Source organism: Aquila chrysaetos, chromosome 26 (genome assembly GCF_900496995.4).
Source record: "Aquila chrysaetos chrysaetos chromosome 26, bAquChr1.4, whole genome shotgun sequence".
In the NCBI taxonomy this organism is placed as follows: domain Eukaryota; kingdom Metazoa; phylum Chordata; class Aves; order Accipitriformes; family Accipitridae; genus Aquila; species Aquila chrysaetos.
This window is the reverse complement of record NC_044029.1, coordinates 10,017,288-10,036,183: the sequence shown is the minus strand read 5'-3', so window position 1 is coordinate 10,036,183 and position 18,896 is coordinate 10,017,288. Positions and strand designations below refer to the sequence as shown.

Sequence of the window (18,896 nt, the reverse complement as noted above, 5' to 3'; positions counted from 1 at the left end):
TTTTCAGAATTTTGCTGGTATCAGTGTAGATAAACAGACTACTGCAACTTTGGTCATACTGTTTTGATTATTGGCATGACATTAACTTTTCAGTTTTCTGGCAATGTCTTATTTTTCCAAGATTTTTTGAAAAAGAAAATGAATGGCCCAGAAAAGTTCTTGGACTGTTCTTTCTACCCTCTTAAGAGGAAGTAGCCTAAAAGTATATAGTAACAACTTTTAGCACCTATTCTAAGCACTGAAGGAATACAAAATACTTCTGTGTTGCTGTGGAATGCAGTCAGATTATCTTGCTTTTTTTCCCCTGAGAGTATAGTAATAATTCCGTCCTGATGCTACAAATGAGCTGAAATCTATGGTGACATCTTTTTCCTAAATACACAAGAAGTTATTCCAGCTTCAGAATGGATGTTAAACTTTGACACACCTAAATCTCAGAAAACAGTCCAGTCTTCATGTTTTCCATGTTAGCCATGCTGGCTAACTCTTTCTGTAGGTAACTTTTACCTGAGGAATCCTCTAATTGCCTATAGCAGTTTGGGACTACCCGTTCGGGGAACCTAGGCAAGCTGTACTTCGATGTCTGCATAGACTTTACCGTGTCTGTGTCTCCTGGGAAGTCCAAGAAGATACGCATGATTAATACAGTGACTTCCTGAAGGTACCGCTTAAGTTCTACCTGTATAGTTGTTGGGACTATCAGCCTCAAAGTTGAAACCTAAAATGTAGGATCTACTCAGATTGACTGAACCTGAACCTTGATCTCATGCATTATAAGAGGGTACAAACCGTTACTGCATAGCTTATTGTTCTCCATCCCTGCTGCTGAAGTTGAAGGAATATTTTCTCAACGGATGCCTAGAGTCTGGGCTTCAGCTGAATTATCTTACAAAGTGCTGACTTCTCTTCACAAAATAAGAAGGAATTAATGGTGGGCACTAAGGTAACAGTAGAAAGGTAGAGAGCAGCTAGTGCAGAGGATGTGAATGAGAGTGGACTCGTTGATCTGATGTCAGTATAGCCTCCTGTTAACGCCCTATCCAGTACGCTTTCATTGCTATAAGGAGCAAAAATTAGTAAGCACAAGCCTTTAACTCAGCTTAACAAGACCAACTTAAATTGTTTTGATTAGGAAGCATAGAATTTTTCTGGACATAATAATCTAGAAACATTTCAGATAAAATGATATTAATGTGTTACTTTGGCTTTCATTCCTCTTTCATTAATGTTTAAATACGCAGATTTCTTAAAGGACAGATATTCTTATTTCCACTTTGTTCTGCTTATAAGTAACGAGCCCAATGACTCAAATTAGAAGACACAGCTTGCAAAGAAAGTGGAAAATTAGAGATTTTCAGCTAAGCAGTGTGGTTGTATTTAAAAGCACAAGTGAGTGGGATGTTCACTGTTTTAGCAAAATTTCACGGATGTGTCAAAGAGTAAGATTTTGCAAGGAAGAGGAAAGTGGCTGAACAGTATTTGTTTACTGTATGTTTCTCAACCACATAGATTACTCAAAGAAAAAGACACACATAAAATAAACCGCAAAACATGTAAAATTAATGCTTGCAGTGCAAGTGCGCCCTTGTGAATTGGATTGCCTATAAAATAAATAAGTAATGATGAATGTTATTTTTTATAAGTATGATTTATGCCACTGTTCATCACACGCCATGACACAAAAATGCACAATTAGAGATTCAAGCAGCAGCTCTACTCATTTCAGCTGTCTGCCAAACGTTATGTTATGCTTGCATTTTAATTTAATAACTGTGAAGCAAGAGAGGAAGATACGCAACTTGGTTTTTATCAAAGTGGAAAACGAAGGCTTAGAAGAAAACCTTGTTTCTAAATCTGATATTCTCTACCTTTTTTTCTCTTTCAGCCTTAAGAGGCAAATAGCCTAAATTCTATATACCTATTTCTTATTGAAATAGTGCTAAGTAAAATGCTCTTCACTTCCCTCTAGATGAACATGGACATGAATTTGAATAGTATCTATAGGTAGCAGAGAGAAAAATAACTTTTTCTAGTTTTTAGGTCTCTGTCATCCCCTTATGGACTATTTTGGCAGCAGTTTTTGCATACATACCCTTTCACATATACATGCCACTACACCTTGCTCTTCTGTATGTGACATACAGAGAATCACTCAGCAGGATATAGTATCCTTAATTGTAGCATTATGCAAAAAATTCCAAGAAAAGTTTCTTATAAGCTGTGGGTCTAACTCAATACCCTATCAAAGAGCAAGGACTTGCCCATTTGCATTTCCTTTCCATTTAAACAAGCTCATTTTTTGATACTGGTTTCAGTAGGCAGACCATATTCTAAAGGGACATCCCATAAAATATTCACATTACAAAAATCTAACATCTGATTATTTCTCATATTGATTGTGTGATCCAATGAAAACTAACATTTCATACCTTTTCATGAACCTTTTGCCCTGGCTCCATTCCTTCAATATGCTCTGATTCAGCAGGCCCTTCACCAGCTGCCATTTTCCTTTGAATGTGTGCATTTTGTTCACGCAAAGCTACAATCTGCAGAAGAAAGAACATAAGTGGTCAATATACATAAGAAACCAAAAAAAACTACTGAGCAGACAACTTGTTAAATCTATTAACATTTTCATCCTATCTTGGTCATTTGTAGCATTTGCAAAATTATGTCTGTATGTTCAGGGAAGTTTAAAAACCAAACCTATTAATAACGACTAAAGGCCATTAAGGATACAAAGGAACCAATAAATGACAGGATAGTCAACATTGTCTTGTTTTATCTTCTATCCTTACTTCGTGTAGGGTACTTTTTTTTAATCTCAAAAGATGAAAGAGCTGTTAGGCATTGATTTTGTAACACTGCAAGAACAAGACTCATTCTTTCATATAGCACACAATGGATGCCAAACTGGTGTTATAGCAAAAACAGTGCCAAGAGGCTATGAATCAAAACCAAGTGATGTAAAGTGAAGTGTTAGCTTTCTGTCAACTTCCCATCTGTTAGTAACTGCAACATAAGTTTTCAGTGGTTTTTGCTAAGAAAAAAGTGTACGTAAAAGTCCTCTACTGTGGTATTCATTGACTATTTTAGAGTATAGACAAGTAGGTTTTATTGTATTAAAAATATTGTTTTCTTTATTGGTAGTGCTATTAAAAATCCCATGCAGCTAGTGGAAAATAAGCTGCTTTCTCTCAAACTTTGTACCTTACTCTAAGACAACACACAGGATGGAAAGATTCAGGTCCTAAAACATTTTACATGTTATACTATGCTAAGTTGCAAGATCTGGCTAATATAAAACATTTATTTTGATAAATTGCACAGTTAGATCTCTCTGTACCATTCTGCTTTCATAAGCACATATAATAAATTATTTGCTGAGTGGATAATATTGTGTATTAAACGCAGTAGAGCACTGGTAGGATGTATAGATGCCATTTCTGGAAAGCTGGTGTAAATTTAAAGGCTTCTGTCACTGTATTGTGTCTGCATAAATCCTGAGTCAGAAACGCCTCAAACCACTGTCCTGTCCTAGAATACAAAAGCATGGGGTAGGAGGGAAGATTTAAGACAGTACTACCTGGTAAGCTTGTACAGCAGCCAAGATTTTGTGGGATATTTATTTTAAATTAATTTAAACTTACATTAAAAATATATTTACTTTGATCTGTATAATTTAGTTTGGAAAAAAAAGACTTTTTTTCAAATATGTTTTTTAACTGATATTTAAGTTCGGATTGTAAAGACCATTTGAATCTGCTCTGAAAAGCATTTGAGATCTCAGGGACACACCACTTTTTAAACAACTCTTCCTTAATACAAATGTTGAAAACTGTTGTGCTATGAGTCAGGCTGATTCACTGCTCACTAAATTCCAAGTTACAGCCCTTGCAGAACTCGTGTGACTCCCACTGATTTCAGTGCCAAAACCGAGACTTGAGGGCAACATTTCACCCTAAGCAATTATAGGAAAATATAAAAGTGTGGAATTAAAATTGAGACAATCTGTGTCTTTTGGGGTTGTACAAATACACTGAGCTTTAAAACATTTTGCTTAAATAAGAGAATTAGGTCTGTCTCAAATAACAGAAAAAGGTCTTTATAATCTCATTAGCATAGACTCCCTTGGTACACAGTAATCGGTAATTTAATAACTCTTTTTTCTGAATAGCTTCACTCATTTTTTTTCTTTACTGTTCAAATGGTTCTCAAATCTCAACTACAGAAATATGATTCCCAGCAAGCAAAATTAGCCATCAATTAGTGTTAAAAGTGACTTCAGGTAGACTAAGGGAGATACTTCAATGTATATATTAAAAAAATTATGATTTATGGAGAGTAATTGAACATCATATGAAACAAATGTAAAATCACAGGATATGTTAACCGGCAGTCAACAATGGATCTGGATTTTCATGTGAGTATCCTTCATTGATCCATTACAATGCAGACTTCACTATGCCTTCATTTTGAATTATCACCTGTGTCTAATACAAATCCTTAATCACCCTTTAGCTCAATAAGAATATTGCATAAACAGTACTGCAAAATTTTATCATTTCATCACACATTCCACAATGGTTTATTTTTTCTTGGCCTCTGCTGGTGTTTAGGTACCCTAGGGTCACCACTTTCTAAGTAAGTAAGTAAGTAAATAAATAAAATTCAATTATCCTTTCAAAGTGAAAGGCAAATAAAAGAATACAATATTGTGTATCATTATTTGGGGGGATTCGCTTGATTATTGAGTCTTTGGGAACAATTTCTTTGCAAAAAATCCATCCATTGTTAAAGCTTATTTTTTCAATGGTTTTATTACTGTAATGAATGCAGAGTAACTGTATACAGGAACAACATGGAGTTTGAAGTCTGGCTCGTCTTAAAAGTTTCAGCTCTAGGGTAGTCATCAGATAACAGATCTAAGTTCTGAAGAACAACACAGCTAACTTGCTTTCATACTTGTTCTCTCCTCTTGATTTAAAGAATAAATTAAGGCAGAATTAGTGCTCCTCAGGAAGCATGGAAACTCTCCTGTGTCTTACAAATAAACATGAATTTTTACTTTTCAGTTCGTTGAGGCAAAAGGTTTTTAATGGCTTCCACACTCTTGTTTATTACTTATTTCTTATTTAACTTGAACTTTCAATAATGTGCAAATTATTTGAAAATGTGCTAATTTAATCACTGAACAATTTGTGTAACTTTCTACACAAGTAGCAAAAACATAGCTGAATAGATGATGATGATGAAATAGGTGAAGGTGAAGACATGGATGAGACTAATTTTTGTTGTAGGTAGTCTCTGAATCTTCTTAAATTCTAATGTTCATTACAACAGCAGACAGTGATAATAGCACAGATCTAGGTAAGAAACTGACTGTTCAATACAGATAAAACTCAGTAATACTACTTTTGAGAAATGCCTATTTCTTATATTGATGCTTTTATGTTTATGATATCCAACTTAACATATCTACTACAAAACAAGGATGTCATGCAGGACAGTGTCAAATACCTGGACTTGTGCAAAGCATTTGACACTGACCCGCACAATATCCTTGTCTCTAAATTGGAGAGACATGGATTTGATGGATGGACCACTCGGTAGATAAGGAATTGGCTGGACGATTGCACTCAAAAAGTTGCGGTCAATGGCTCGATGTCCAAGTGGAGACCAGTGACAAGTGACGTTCCTCAGGGGTCAGTATTGGGACCAGCACTGTTTAACATCTTTGTCAGTGCCGTGGACAGTAGGATTGAGTGCACCCTCAGCAAGTTTGCCGACAACATCAAGCTGTGGGGTTCGGTTGACATGCTGGAGGGAAGGGATGCCATCCAGAGGGACCCTGACAGGCTTGAGAGGTGGGCCTGTGCGAACCTCATGAAGTTCAACAAGGACAAGTGCAAGGTCCTGCACATCGGTTGGGGCAATCCCAAGCACAAACACAGGCTGGACGATGAGTGGATTGAGAGCAGCCCTGAGGAGAAGGACTTGGGGGTATTGGTTGATGAGAAGCTCAACACGACCCAGCAATGTGCGTTTGCAGCCCAGAAAGCCAACCGTATCCTGAGCTGCATCAAAAGAAGTGTGACCAGCAGGTCGAGGGAGGTGACTCTCCCCTCTACTCCGCTCTCATGAGACCCCACCTGCAGTACTGTGTTCAGTTCTGGGGCCCTCAACATACGAAGGACATGGACTGTTGGAGTGAGTCCAGAGAAGGACCACAAAGATGATCAGAGGGCTGGAGCACCTTTCCTATGAAGACAGACTGAGAGAGTTGCAGTTCAGCCTGCAGAAGAGAAGGCTCTGGGGAGACCTTATAGCAGCCTGCCAGTTCCTAATGGGGGCCTACAAGAAAGCTGGAGAGGGACTATTTACAAGGGCATGTAGTGATAGGACAAGGTGTAATGGCTTTAAACTGAAAGAAGGTAGATTTAGATAAGATGTGAGGAAGAAGTTCTTCACTGTGAGGGTGGTGAGGCACTGGAACAGGATGCCCAGAGAGGTTGTGGCTGCCCCATCCCTGGCAGTGTTCCAGGCCAGGTTGGATGGGGCTTTGAGCAACCTGGTCTAGTGGAAGGTGTCCCTGCCCATGGCAGGGGGGTTGGACTAGATGATCTTTAAGGTCCCTTCCAACCCAAACCATTCTATGATTCTATGAAAACATGTCTACAGACAGCTTTCCAAGTACCTACATACTATTTAACCCCATAAGGTTAAATTCCTACTGGTTTTCATGCTAAGTTCTCCTTTGAAAAAGTAGAAGGTAACATTCTTGAGGATGGAGTTGTATCTGCTCAAACCAAACAAAATCCAAAAATTTAAAAGACAGATTAATAGAAAATAAATGTGGATAAATACCATTGTTGTATTTACCATTGTTGTACCCCAAACTGGACAATCAACCTAAGCATTCAAGTCCAAATAATCCCTGCTAAAATATGATCAAATATATCACGTATTTTTTCATTATCAACTTCTGATTGTGGACCTCAAATGATTAGATTCCTTTTCTAAATTGCTATCACAGACATTATTTTCCTATTTAGCACACTTGTCAAGATTTGACCTGGACCACAGCAACACATTTCAACATGACTCTAATGTAAAGGGAGTGTAAAATTTCAGAGATGCTAGTCTCTCCATGGTTAAGTCTAAAGATAGGTTTCCGTTGCAAGTTTAAATTTGGCTCCCTGCTAACTTTGCCAAACTCAGTCAGCTGAACTGAAAAGTTGTTTTTTGATTGAGAAAACTGAAACAATGGTTGTGAATTTAAGAAGATCAGAATGTAGAGTATTACTTTTCTAGTTGGACCTTTCTAACTTTTGTTGCTTAAGCCCATGACAATATCCTATAATCCAAAGAAACATTGCTTTAGCTTCTTCTCTTCTCACAGGCATTTTGATCTTCAACATTCTTCTCACATTTTTTAATCAGTTTTTATGACTGACGAGGGACAATTTCATAACACTGAAACTTTAAAGAACTTCCATCTATTTAGATTCTGTCTTCTGGATTTCAAAGGTACACAGAAACAAATGGCATAATTTCTAAAGCCCCACTCTGCCATAATCATTCTGAACATATCCTCACAGAACTTCTACCTTTTTGTCTCAAGTCTAAAATATTTTCAACTTTCCTAAAGCCCAGCTTTTTGAATTACAATTTTGGTAAACATCCCTACTACATTACTCACATAAATTCCCTCCAAAATCTTAGCAAAATTTGTGTCCATTATCTACCGACATCACCGAATGGTTTTTTTAATGAAGTTAGGATTCAACGATTCAGATTCAGAATCACAACTGGTCTTCATTTCCATAAATGACCAAATGTACATCTCATGCCTGTACACTTGAAAAGAGTAGTCTGAATTCAGGTATTAAGGCAATATTCATTTCAAATATTAAAATACACCATAGAACAGAATATCAATACATAAGCCAGAACTGATCTGAAGAAGTACCTGATGTTATACAACCATACCCATCAGCTATGCTGGTGAAAAGGACAATGTAATAAGACAATAATTTCATAATGAATAAGACTGTAAATCAGTAAGCAATAGCATAAATTCCATCTATTTAGCAAGGGAAACACTCTGATTGCTATCTGTAGTAGGAGACTAAGACATACAAATGAAAGAAATAAAAGATTCACATTGTAGTTGCAAGAACTACTAAACCGTGAAGGATAACCAAAAAGAAAAGGAAAAATCAGCACACAAATATGGCAACATTTGAACTAGGCTCATTGGACAAAAAAAAAAAAAATAAACTGGAACACAAACTATACATGAAGATGTAACTGATTTATTCACGGTACAAAGTGTCTCTCACAAGACACAAAATAAAGCAGGAAAAGCATTTCCTCTACATGTTTACATTGGGTATTTTACAAAACAGTTAATTAAATTATTTGAGAGGTGTGAGATCAGAATCCATTTCTAAACTCACAAAATCCTAAATGACTGGGTACCTCTGCTGCTGAAACTTAATCCGTTCTCTGTTTCCAATTGTTTGAGTGGCCATTATAGATTCAGGCTTCAGGTAATTAACTGTACTACAAATACATACTATACTTACCTGTAACAGCAATGAAAAGGAACTACCAACTTCTTACACTTTTTGTATTAAGGGTTGCCTACTATAGATCCACCTTTTAATTACACACTTGTTGGTCTGTGCAGTCTGGTGTCATTCAGGAATCTGTCTTACATTTACAGAACTTTGCTCCTGTCTCTTTACTATGTACACATACCTCGAGCATCAATGGAAAAGCTTTTATGAGATTTCCTAGGAGCAGTAATTGTCTCACTGCCAGACTTTCCCTCAAAGCACCAGCATTCTTCAATCTCTTATGATTTTGTTCAGAGATGTATGACGTTTTGGCTGCTTTTTGCCCTGTGTTTTGGGCTTTTTTGTGAGCATGTAATAACAGAAAGATGACTGCTACTTTGCAACCAGATGTGTAAGAACCTAAATTAATTTCTTATTTTCTTGATCAAATTACTTTAAATCCAGTAAGAAAGGAGCACAAAACCTACAAAACACCACAAAACTTGTCAGACATGGTTTAGATATAAGATATAAATATGTAAGAAAATATTTTCCTGTTCACATATTAAGTTGAAATCCCTCCAGGCTGGTGGGAAGGAACTAAATGCATTCCTTCTTCTGTTATAAATCATGGTGATATTTGGTCCATAAGTAGCACTGACAGCTGCAGGAAGGAAGAATGATAACTTTAGACAGGAAGAATGATTTTGTAGTTGAAAGCTCGGGGGGGCTCAGGATTTGGAAGTCTGAGATGATCACTGGTGGTGTTACCTGATAAGATTTGGGGTGAATCAGAGAATATTGACCAGTTAGGGACCAGACAAAGTAATGCCCTCGCCACTAGGCTTTCCCTGTAAGTGTTCTGACATCCTCTGGGAGAAGCTGTTGTTACTATCAATGTATATCATACACTGTAAATTCCAAGGACGGTATTCTGGGTACTTTTCCTACCCATAACAATTTCTTTTGCTTGAAATCTTGGCCCCCGAGGCCTTGTTGCCAGTGCTGCTGTTCTGTAAAAAGTGAGCACTCCGTATGTGACCCCAGCACAGAGCACAGAGTACTGAGAGCAAAACCACTAACTTTCAGCATTTGGCATCCTGTATCAGGCAGTGACTTCAGGCAGAATTACAATAACTGAGCTGAAAATCTTGAACTTATCTTGCTGGCACAGAGCAGCATAACTGAAAAGCCAAACTGTTGAACGCTTAGATTGAAGTGGTTATCTGATTCCTTCTATAAACGTTGGAGCGAGAAACATCGCCAGTGGGTCTTCTGTGGCTGGAACAGGTGGGATGAACGATGTGCATGCATTTTCTCCTGACTGAAGGGAAAACAGACGATTATCTTAAACTAGGGGCTCCCATTATAATGGCTAAATTTAAGCAAAATAAATACCATCAAAGGACTGAAGAAATTCCAGACGTAACTCAAGTTATGAAGTAAAAAGCATGCCTGTAATATGGTATTATACACTAGCCTGATCCTGCCCACTTCTCAGAGACAGTGGGGAAAACTGTTCCCGTTACCTTATGGATACATACTTCCCTTCTCACAGTGTGTATACAGTACAGAGTACTGTACACAGAAAAAAAAAAAAAAAATTAGTTATATGTTTTCAAAAGTATATGGCCTCTGTGTAGGCTAAATAAAATCCTATTTTTTAAAATAGTTGCATGATCAACTTCTCTACTGAGTTTTTCTTTACTGTTTTTGCTATTTAAATTGTATTCAAACCCATCCACCAGCAAAGGATTTAAATGTAATTACTGTAATCATCTTGATTTAATTTTGATTTCCATTGAATAAATGATTACAGTATGTGGAGATATAAAGATATGTAATTAATAAACATATACGGCCAAATGTTTACAGAGGTTTCTTTTTGTAGGATTCCTTCTTATATTTAAAACAGTAGGAAATTTTTTTTACTTAATTATTTAAATTTTTCTACTTTGCATTTATTTAATTTATCATTACTTTAAAGAATTTTAGAACAATACTCTTGTTGTTAACAGAGGCTCTAAACACACATATACAATGTTATATAGACAGTGCCCTAAAACCAGTAAGAACCTGGATCACTTAAAAAAATGTGAGGCATTAAAGGAAGACAATTATTTTAAGCTTTTGAAAAGCTGCTTTTTATAAACTTGCCCTACCTTAAACCACTGAACTTGTTTCTTTGATCTTCCAACATTGAAACAAATCTGTCCTAGGCAATTAAACTCACCGATAACCACGTTTCACTTTGCTACAGCTGACAGATCTAGAAGGCTTTTTGTCTAATCTCCTCTTATGAAGAAGGTGTTTCTTTTTACATGGATAGTATGTTAACCCAAACTTCTTGTGACTATATTGTGTCAGTTTTCCATCCAGCTCTTATTTCTGTAAGTCTTTCAGAGAACAGTGAAATTGCCTACTTGGATGTCCTCCTACATTATTCTATCATAACAGTCTATATTTAAACAGTGTTAAACATCAGATTTCAGTCTATTGAGAACATAATTCAGACTCCTGGTCCACCTTCTGACTTTGCTTTAATTTTGACAGGGATAGCTTGTGTTAAGCTTTAATCAATGTCTATTATTTTATATGGTAACTATTAAGTGTAGCACGGGGAATAAAGGATGCTTAGAGACTGAAGTGATTTCCTTCTGCTTCAATGGTAATGTAAATCCTGATTCATAAACATAAATATAGACTTTTCCAATTTATTTATATATTTCTAATTTGTGTTAACCTCAACGCAGCCTTTCAGAAGCCACTGGTTAGAGAGTTCAGGATATTTAAATAGGGTGATTGAAATTGTTTCAATTGTACAATAAATTTGTCATTATTAATATTTTATTTTAGTTATAGGGCCAGAAATGCACATACATTTTCTTGACATTTTATATGTAGCTTTTGAAAGGAATTATAATGGTAATCAGCATTTTGTATTATCAGGCTCTTGTATAAACAATACACTATATTTCTTTCACTCTTTTGTGAAAAACACAGCATGGGATGCACACCTGCAAAACATTTTAATGAAAAACAAATTGATCCTTTTATGAATCTGAGTAAAAAACAGGTATTATAAAAGGAGATTTTTTCATGAAGGGAAGGTCATTTTAACCAAACCAAGACAATTATGTGATATTTTATGTGCTCCTGCAGGTAGGTTTAGGAAGGATGCATCTCATTCAGTGGGGGTCACCTGGATGCCTGCTGTAAATTGTAAGAAAAGGACTTACATAAAAACCTCAGATATGTCAAAATATTAATTTTAATTGTATTTCTTCAAGAGTAAAAAGGAATCTTTTAATAATCCTGTTCAAAAAGATACTTTCAATATTTTATTAGAATCCCACTGGATAGTTTCAGCTTTTACTGCAATTTTAATGACTCTCTCAGTTGAGGTGTGACAGATTTAGCTGCAGTACTTTAAGACATTTGTGACTCCATCCTCTCAGTCCGAGTTTATCAGCAGAGTATCAGCAGCAGCATGAGTAAGTGCCCGGGAGTTGCTGGTCACAAGTTTCCACTTCACCATAGTTTCACAGAGGAGGCAAAACTAGGAACTGTGGTACCCGAGGCGCAGAAATGCATTCTCTGCTACCGGGGCAGGGGATGTTATACAAGTACAGAGAAAAATCTACTGGGGATTTGAAATTTCTTAGCAGATTCCTCCAGTCTACAAAGTAGTGCAATTTATAAACCAAAGGCAAAACAAATTGTCACGGTGGTGTCTGAAAGTCTTTCCATCCCCCACTTTCCAGCTTATACTCTTTCTTGTCCCACTGCATTGTAATCACTTGCAGCCTCATGATTGCCAAATTATAGCAATTCCAGCATAGCATAGTATTCACTTGCCTGCATGTGTTTTCACACATATTTACATCACTGAATAAATCACTGATAAGTTTGCATGATAGACCATTTGATAAATCACGAACAAGAACTCTGTATAGGTATTATAATGTGATGGTTTAGAAGTAGTCAAACTAGTATGAAAAGACGTGAATGGAAATCTGTTTTTACACTATAGTGGCAAGTTTTTTGAATGAGCAATTAAATTTTGCCTGAAAGTAGATACATTATTAAGATTTTTAATTTGTTCTGGCAAGAAGATTAGCCATTTCTAGGCTTTAAACATATTCCAATTGAACAGTCCTATTTTCAAACATGCCTAAAACATACATCCTGACGAACTGGGCGACACCTCTACATTCATACCTATGAATATTGCACATGTCCCTGTGTATTTGTTTATGTTTTATTATGTGCTCTGGAATGAGATAAGAAACAAGGCAGGAAAGGCAAAATCACGACATGGCACCTCTTGGCACAATAAATCATATTTTGCATGAAAGAAACCACTTCTAAGTCACATCGTGCTGTCACTGTTTGCAGGATCCCAGAGGAAGTTTTGCCTGCGCCAAGGTGCAGGGTCTTCCAGTAAACAGCACAGACGCGGGTGTAACCACAGGCCCCGCAGGACAGCGGTTGGATCACAAGCTCTCGCGGTGAGAAGCAGAGGTACCAACTGAGTGCTAGCTGCCCTGGAGAGGCACACGCGGAGCACTACAAAGGATCTCAGGATTAGCAGCTTGATTGCACTGCAACGAGACCTATCTGAATTTCAGTACGTAAAGCAGTGCACTGGCTTAGGTGGTTTTGGCAGATATCGTCCTGACACCTGCCATTTAAACTCTCACAAGACTTCCTTTTCCCAATAAAAACTTATATACTAATCAACATGACCGAACGAACTCTATTTAGTCATCCACTAATGACAACTTTCTTAGCCTGTCATAAAGATCAACAATGCTTTAATTATTTCCAGCAATCAATGGGATTGAGTCACAAATTCTGATCGGCTTCATTTTCTATATTGATCAAAGGAAGAGCCCAAGTAGGGAGCTTGCTTCGTCTCTGAATAACTGATGAAAGATGTACTAGTGGGATGGTCCAGTAAAAAGACCATGAAAGTGTTCCCAAAAAGCCAGGGGGAGAAGTGATGTGTGTGGCTCAGCCACCTTCTCAACATTCTTTACTAGACAACAGCAGATGAAAGTCTAAGATTCACTAACTTGTCTAATAATGTAAACTCCTTCTCATCTACCGAAATGTCTGACTTTGGTAGATGGGATAAAGAAGGCATTAAGGCAAGAAACAGATTTTTATTTTTTTTTCCCAACGGAGAAGCAAATACAGAATTTTGGAGTTATCCATGTATAAAATGAAATTAATAAATACACATGGAAAAGTGAGGTGTTGGCTTGTGGTGGGGGGGATCTTCCTTCCCAGAGTGGTAGCTAAAATCTCAGTACGTTTCAGTATCAAATGAACTGCACAGGACTGATGACTGGCTATATACATAGCATTTGAGAGAGTGAATGCAAGATGCTCTTCAGGCTATCATAAATGCACATTCTGGCTTCATAAACCAAACTTCTCATAAATCCATACAGAGACTTTTAAAACAACAGAAAAAAATGAATCTCCCTGAAGATGGCTTCAGTGCTGAAATGCTTTAGTTTTTCCATTCAGCAATGCAGTATCTGAGCTTTGCAACCAGTTATATTTAAAAGCGTATATATGGACTTAGAGCTTTATTTTCACAACAGGTAGGAGCTAAAATACCTATGGACTGTACAGCAGTGTAATCAACATTAGCCACACTTTGAGAGAACAAAAGAAAAGAAAAAAAGCCTTTTCAGATTGCAAAAATAACTTTGAAGGTGGGGAATGAAACCTTCAGCACTAACAATGCACTTTGGGCTCACTTTGGGGGAAGAAAAAAACATAAAAGTTTTTGTTTTTTTTTAACTTAGCACTTTGCCTTCTCTCCCATTCAACTACTTAAACCAGACACAGACAAATTTGCAAGTAGGGCTTTTGTATCGCTCTGAAAATTCATTTGTAAACTAAGTGTTCGTGCCTGACTGACAACCTCAGCTAGGTTTATTTTATATTTGCCTGGATTCCAGTGTATTTTACTGCTATTTAAGTGGTGAGCTTTCCAGAAACTTTACACAATTGAGCCCTTTAAAATGTGTCCTGTTGTGTCAAGAAAAATACTACTTTATTCAAAGAAAGAACCTGTAGGAGTTATGAGTAATACGTATTTTCAACATTTTTACATCATAAATTCTTCTCTTCCTTCCTTTTTGAGATTGTTGACCTTTTATTAATATTGCTTTTTAGCTTTCATTGCTATGGAGAAATACTGATTAAGGTGAAATCATCCTCGTGAGGGAGTGTCTATAACCCTTGGAGATTAGACAGTAGTAGGCCTAATGAAAACAAATCTTGTACGTTTGTGCTACATGGAGTTTAAATAAGTGGAAATTGAAATAGAATCTCTACACTCTTACTCCTTAATGGCCAAGAAGCGTTGCCTTATCATTACCAGAAATCCAGCATCTGATAGCAAGCTCTGCAAGGGAACGTACATTCAGATTTACAGCAACACTTTTTAAGCTGATCAGAGGAGCGTTGTAAAAGATAGTTGACTTAAAAAGTCAGAGGGTCTTTACCTTGTGGCAAAAGGGGGAGGTAGTACACCGAGCTCCCACCCTCAGTTACAGTTCTTTCATGGTTTAGGTAAGTCTTTACCCTCTATGCTTTAAGTTCTGTCAAAGAAAGCTAAACCCTCTTGCTTTTGCAGCTTCTGGTATATTTTGATTATTTTATTCTTATAATCTTGACGTAGGCACTGCTCTCTGTGACCCTGCTGGCATGGTGGCTGGCGCTTTCAGACTCTGCTTTCATGGCGCTGAAGTGCAAATAATGAATGACAACATGCAAAGATGACTGGAGATGCTCTGAATCTGCCACAGATTCATAATTTTAACTGGAAAACATGAAGACGCTAACCACACGTGATCTTTTCCTGCTGGTGGTTTGTGGTCGTACCTATTGACAGGTCCCGGCTATCGGTGTTTTATTGACCTGCCTACAAAGGTCACCTCTGCTCGTGACAAGGGTACTGTGGTCCAGGGGTAGCCCACAGCTGTGGCACTCGGCTGGCTGCAGCGGGGGACCGCTCGCAGACCTCCTTCAAACCGTCGCTGAGCCCTGACTCCTTCTGAACACTGACTGCCTGCATCAGCAGCCATTTCTATACTTTAAATGTAATAATACACTAACATGTTAGCCTGGTAATAAGGCAATAGGGTTTATTAGTCTCCTTCGCTTCATTATGAACTCTGAACCAAATTAAGTAAGTGTTACTGTGTAAATAACTGTCTAGAGCATGCACCGTCTATTTCTATGGGGTAATGGCAACACTTTGCAAACAGGAGTCATTTAAAGCAATTGTGCAGTTGCTATTATGAAAAAGAATATCTGTCAAGATTTTTCACAGAAAATTACCAGGTACATTTCAGTACATTTTCTTCAGAAACCCTTATCTAACTAAACAAAAATGTACTACTTTTAATTCGTTACAAAAATTGTATGAAATACAATACAGTGAAAGAACTGTCTTTTACAGAGACTAGCACAATGAAAAAATAATAACAAATATCAATTACATGGTTGCATTATAGTGTGCATTTGACACTTGCTGACTAATTTCTCTTGCTTTTTTTTTCTAACCAAGCTCAATAAAATAGTAGCAAATTTATTATTCTTTCATTATTATTTTCACAAAGACACTAGTAATGTACCAAAACCAGGATACAAAAGCCCTAGAGTTCACTGGTAGTCCAGGGATGATTTCCAGCTGGTCAGAGTCAAGGATGGATTTGGCAGAAACATTATGATCTTCATTGTTTTCAACAATATATGAGTTATTGAAATATATATACATAGCATGTGTGTGTATATATATATGATATATATGATAATATATACACAGATATTTTATTTATATAATTATATACATCCTGTGTATAAAATTATATATGGATATATATGTTTATACATACAAACATATTTTTAGTATCCAGGACATTAATCATAAATAAAATAATGTGCCTCTAGGGCTTTATGTAGTTGCTCTTAGTACATAAGCACTTAATTGAAAACCACCCATGCTTAAGGTATATAATTTGGTTTGAAAAAGCCTGCTCAGGTTAAAATGAAGTATTTAGCTATTTGCACTGCAAATCCATTTTCCTCTTCTGATTACATTAATATATTTCCCTCCGAGTAAAAACAGTCTTCCCCAAATGAAATTTTGTATTCTTTGTCTGCATATTGTCACCTAGAGACTCTGAGATTGTTTAGATTTATTTTGACTGGACACATCTGTTGTGAAAACACCACTATTCTGCATGTGTAGTCAGTTTTATTAGATTTTCCTATACAGTGTATCTGTATTAAAATCACCATCTGTGTTACTGATTGTACAAACATGAAAATACAACAGATAGATAGGATATGAGTAAAAATCCAGAAAGGAAATGAACCTTACCCCAGAACTACAATTAAAGAATATCAAAGCCCTGATCTGCATGCACAAACTGAATAAAACTCAACCAACTCCCAGTCTGTTAAAATCAAAGCACAATAGAGTGAATTAAAGTCTACATTTCAAACCTTAAACCAAATGTACTCAATTAATTTTAGACAAGATCTTAATACTTTTCAATGACATTCTTACTGGGAGTAATTTTTTTCCACAGATTTCTCCAGTGAATGTCAAGGATATGGTCCTCACTAATACAATTTTTATACATTTTTTAATGATAAAGAACATTCTTCATAGGGTGAATTTCTAAAATAATGTTTTCATTCTAGGATTACTGCAGAAAGGAAACTAACATGATAGCCATTTTCTAATGCAAAAGAATTATACACACAGTTTCCTTTTTTCCTGCTTTTTTGTAACCATGGATTCTACATGATTAAAGGTGTCCAAACTACACTCTCCAGATGCAATGTCAAGCAAGCTGGATCATTTCTTATGGACTGAACCAGGTAAAACAAACCCTCTACAGCTCCTCTTGGAATAATTCCACCTATACATTGATAGTCCCTATTAATATTACTGAAGATTATTTAATATTTCCTAATGCTGTCATTTTCCAATCAAGATCCCAAAGAAGTATGAGTATCTAATTTTGCCTCATCAAACCCAAAATATTTTTTACATTTTTGGATCTCAAATAAAATTATTTCTGTATTTATTTCTATTACAGACATATGATGGGAACTTGTTTGCACTAAATTAAAAAACCCCTAATTTTAAAAATCTCCTGATATGATTACTTAGGTAAGCATTTACCAAGATACATCTGCCCTTTGCACACCCCCAGCACAGTCTCTCTTTCTATTTTTCTCACAAATGTTTTATTGCTAAGCTGTTTTATCAGTGTTAGCAGACCAGCAGCAAAATGGCAATAATCTTCTTCATAGTCTATCAGTAATAAACGTGGAATTGATTTGTCATGCTTGTGGACCTTGCTCTGCCTATTGACAACAGAGGGCCTATACAGATCTCCGAGTAGCAAATTACTCTTGATTCACGTTATTGCTGACACCGCTCACAGACATTAGTTTTTACTGTCTTGCTAGTTAACCATGTTATGAATTTGCAGAATACTCTTAGAGCTGCATGGGCACTGTTGGGTTTTCATCTAGTATGAAAACACAAATGGTACATTTTCTAGTTCATATGTTAATGGGAATATTGATTAATAAATATGAGCCTACTGAAGCTTAAATTTGATTTTATTTATTGACTCATGTTATTAATTTAAATCTTTTATTCAAATGCAGCATGTAAGGCCTATTCATACATTAAAAAATTGATTATGGAGAGTAATAGGCATAAAACATAATACTGTGATCTTGTTATACTATTTAAAATCTGGTTTGAGAGTTAGTTGATGTGGATGTTCTTAATAAAACATGTAATATTTAACAAATATACACAAAATTGCATAATCATTCCAAACAAGCACATTAAACAAATGTTAAAACAATATATTGTTCCAGCAGGTTACAAGCAAAGGATAATGGGTATGGGTTTTGCATTTTTATCAAGATGGATGCGCAAGAAGATTGTTAATGGTACAGAATCAACAAGACTGATTCTTGCAGTGAAATTATCTTTGAGCTGCATGAACATCTAATTTGACAAATGTCAAATGACCCTGAAGCTGATACAGACAGAAAGATAATCAGCTGTGTTCTTAAACCTGAATTTATACCTCCAGTGCAGGATAAAATGGCATACATTTTAAAGTTTATGAATCCCAAAATACCCGATCAAAGAGAAGTGATGTATTCTTTCTGATGTCTCATGAAAGGCACTCTGTGTATACTGTGAGCAAATTAAACATTAGACATTCAAATTTTCACTGATATCCTTTGTACAAGTAATAGTGAGCT

At 36.3% G+C, this 18,896-nt stretch overlaps 1 protein-coding gene across 19 annotated transcripts in view; it reads right to left on the bottom strand.

The window, feature by feature from the left end:
• Positions 1–18,896, bottom strand: part of PPFIA2 (PTPRF interacting protein alpha 2) — a 344,800-nt gene that overhangs the window by 84,238 nt on the left and 241,666 nt on the right. For all 19 annotated transcript variants that reach the window (XM_030002992.1, XM_030002986.1, XM_030002990.1 and 16 more), the window contains one exon: positions 2,430–2,546. In XM_030002992.1, the coding sequence (XP_029858852.1) occupies positions 2,430–2,546 (117 nt within the window). The remainder of the gene's footprint in view (positions 1–2,429; positions 2,547–18,896) is intronic.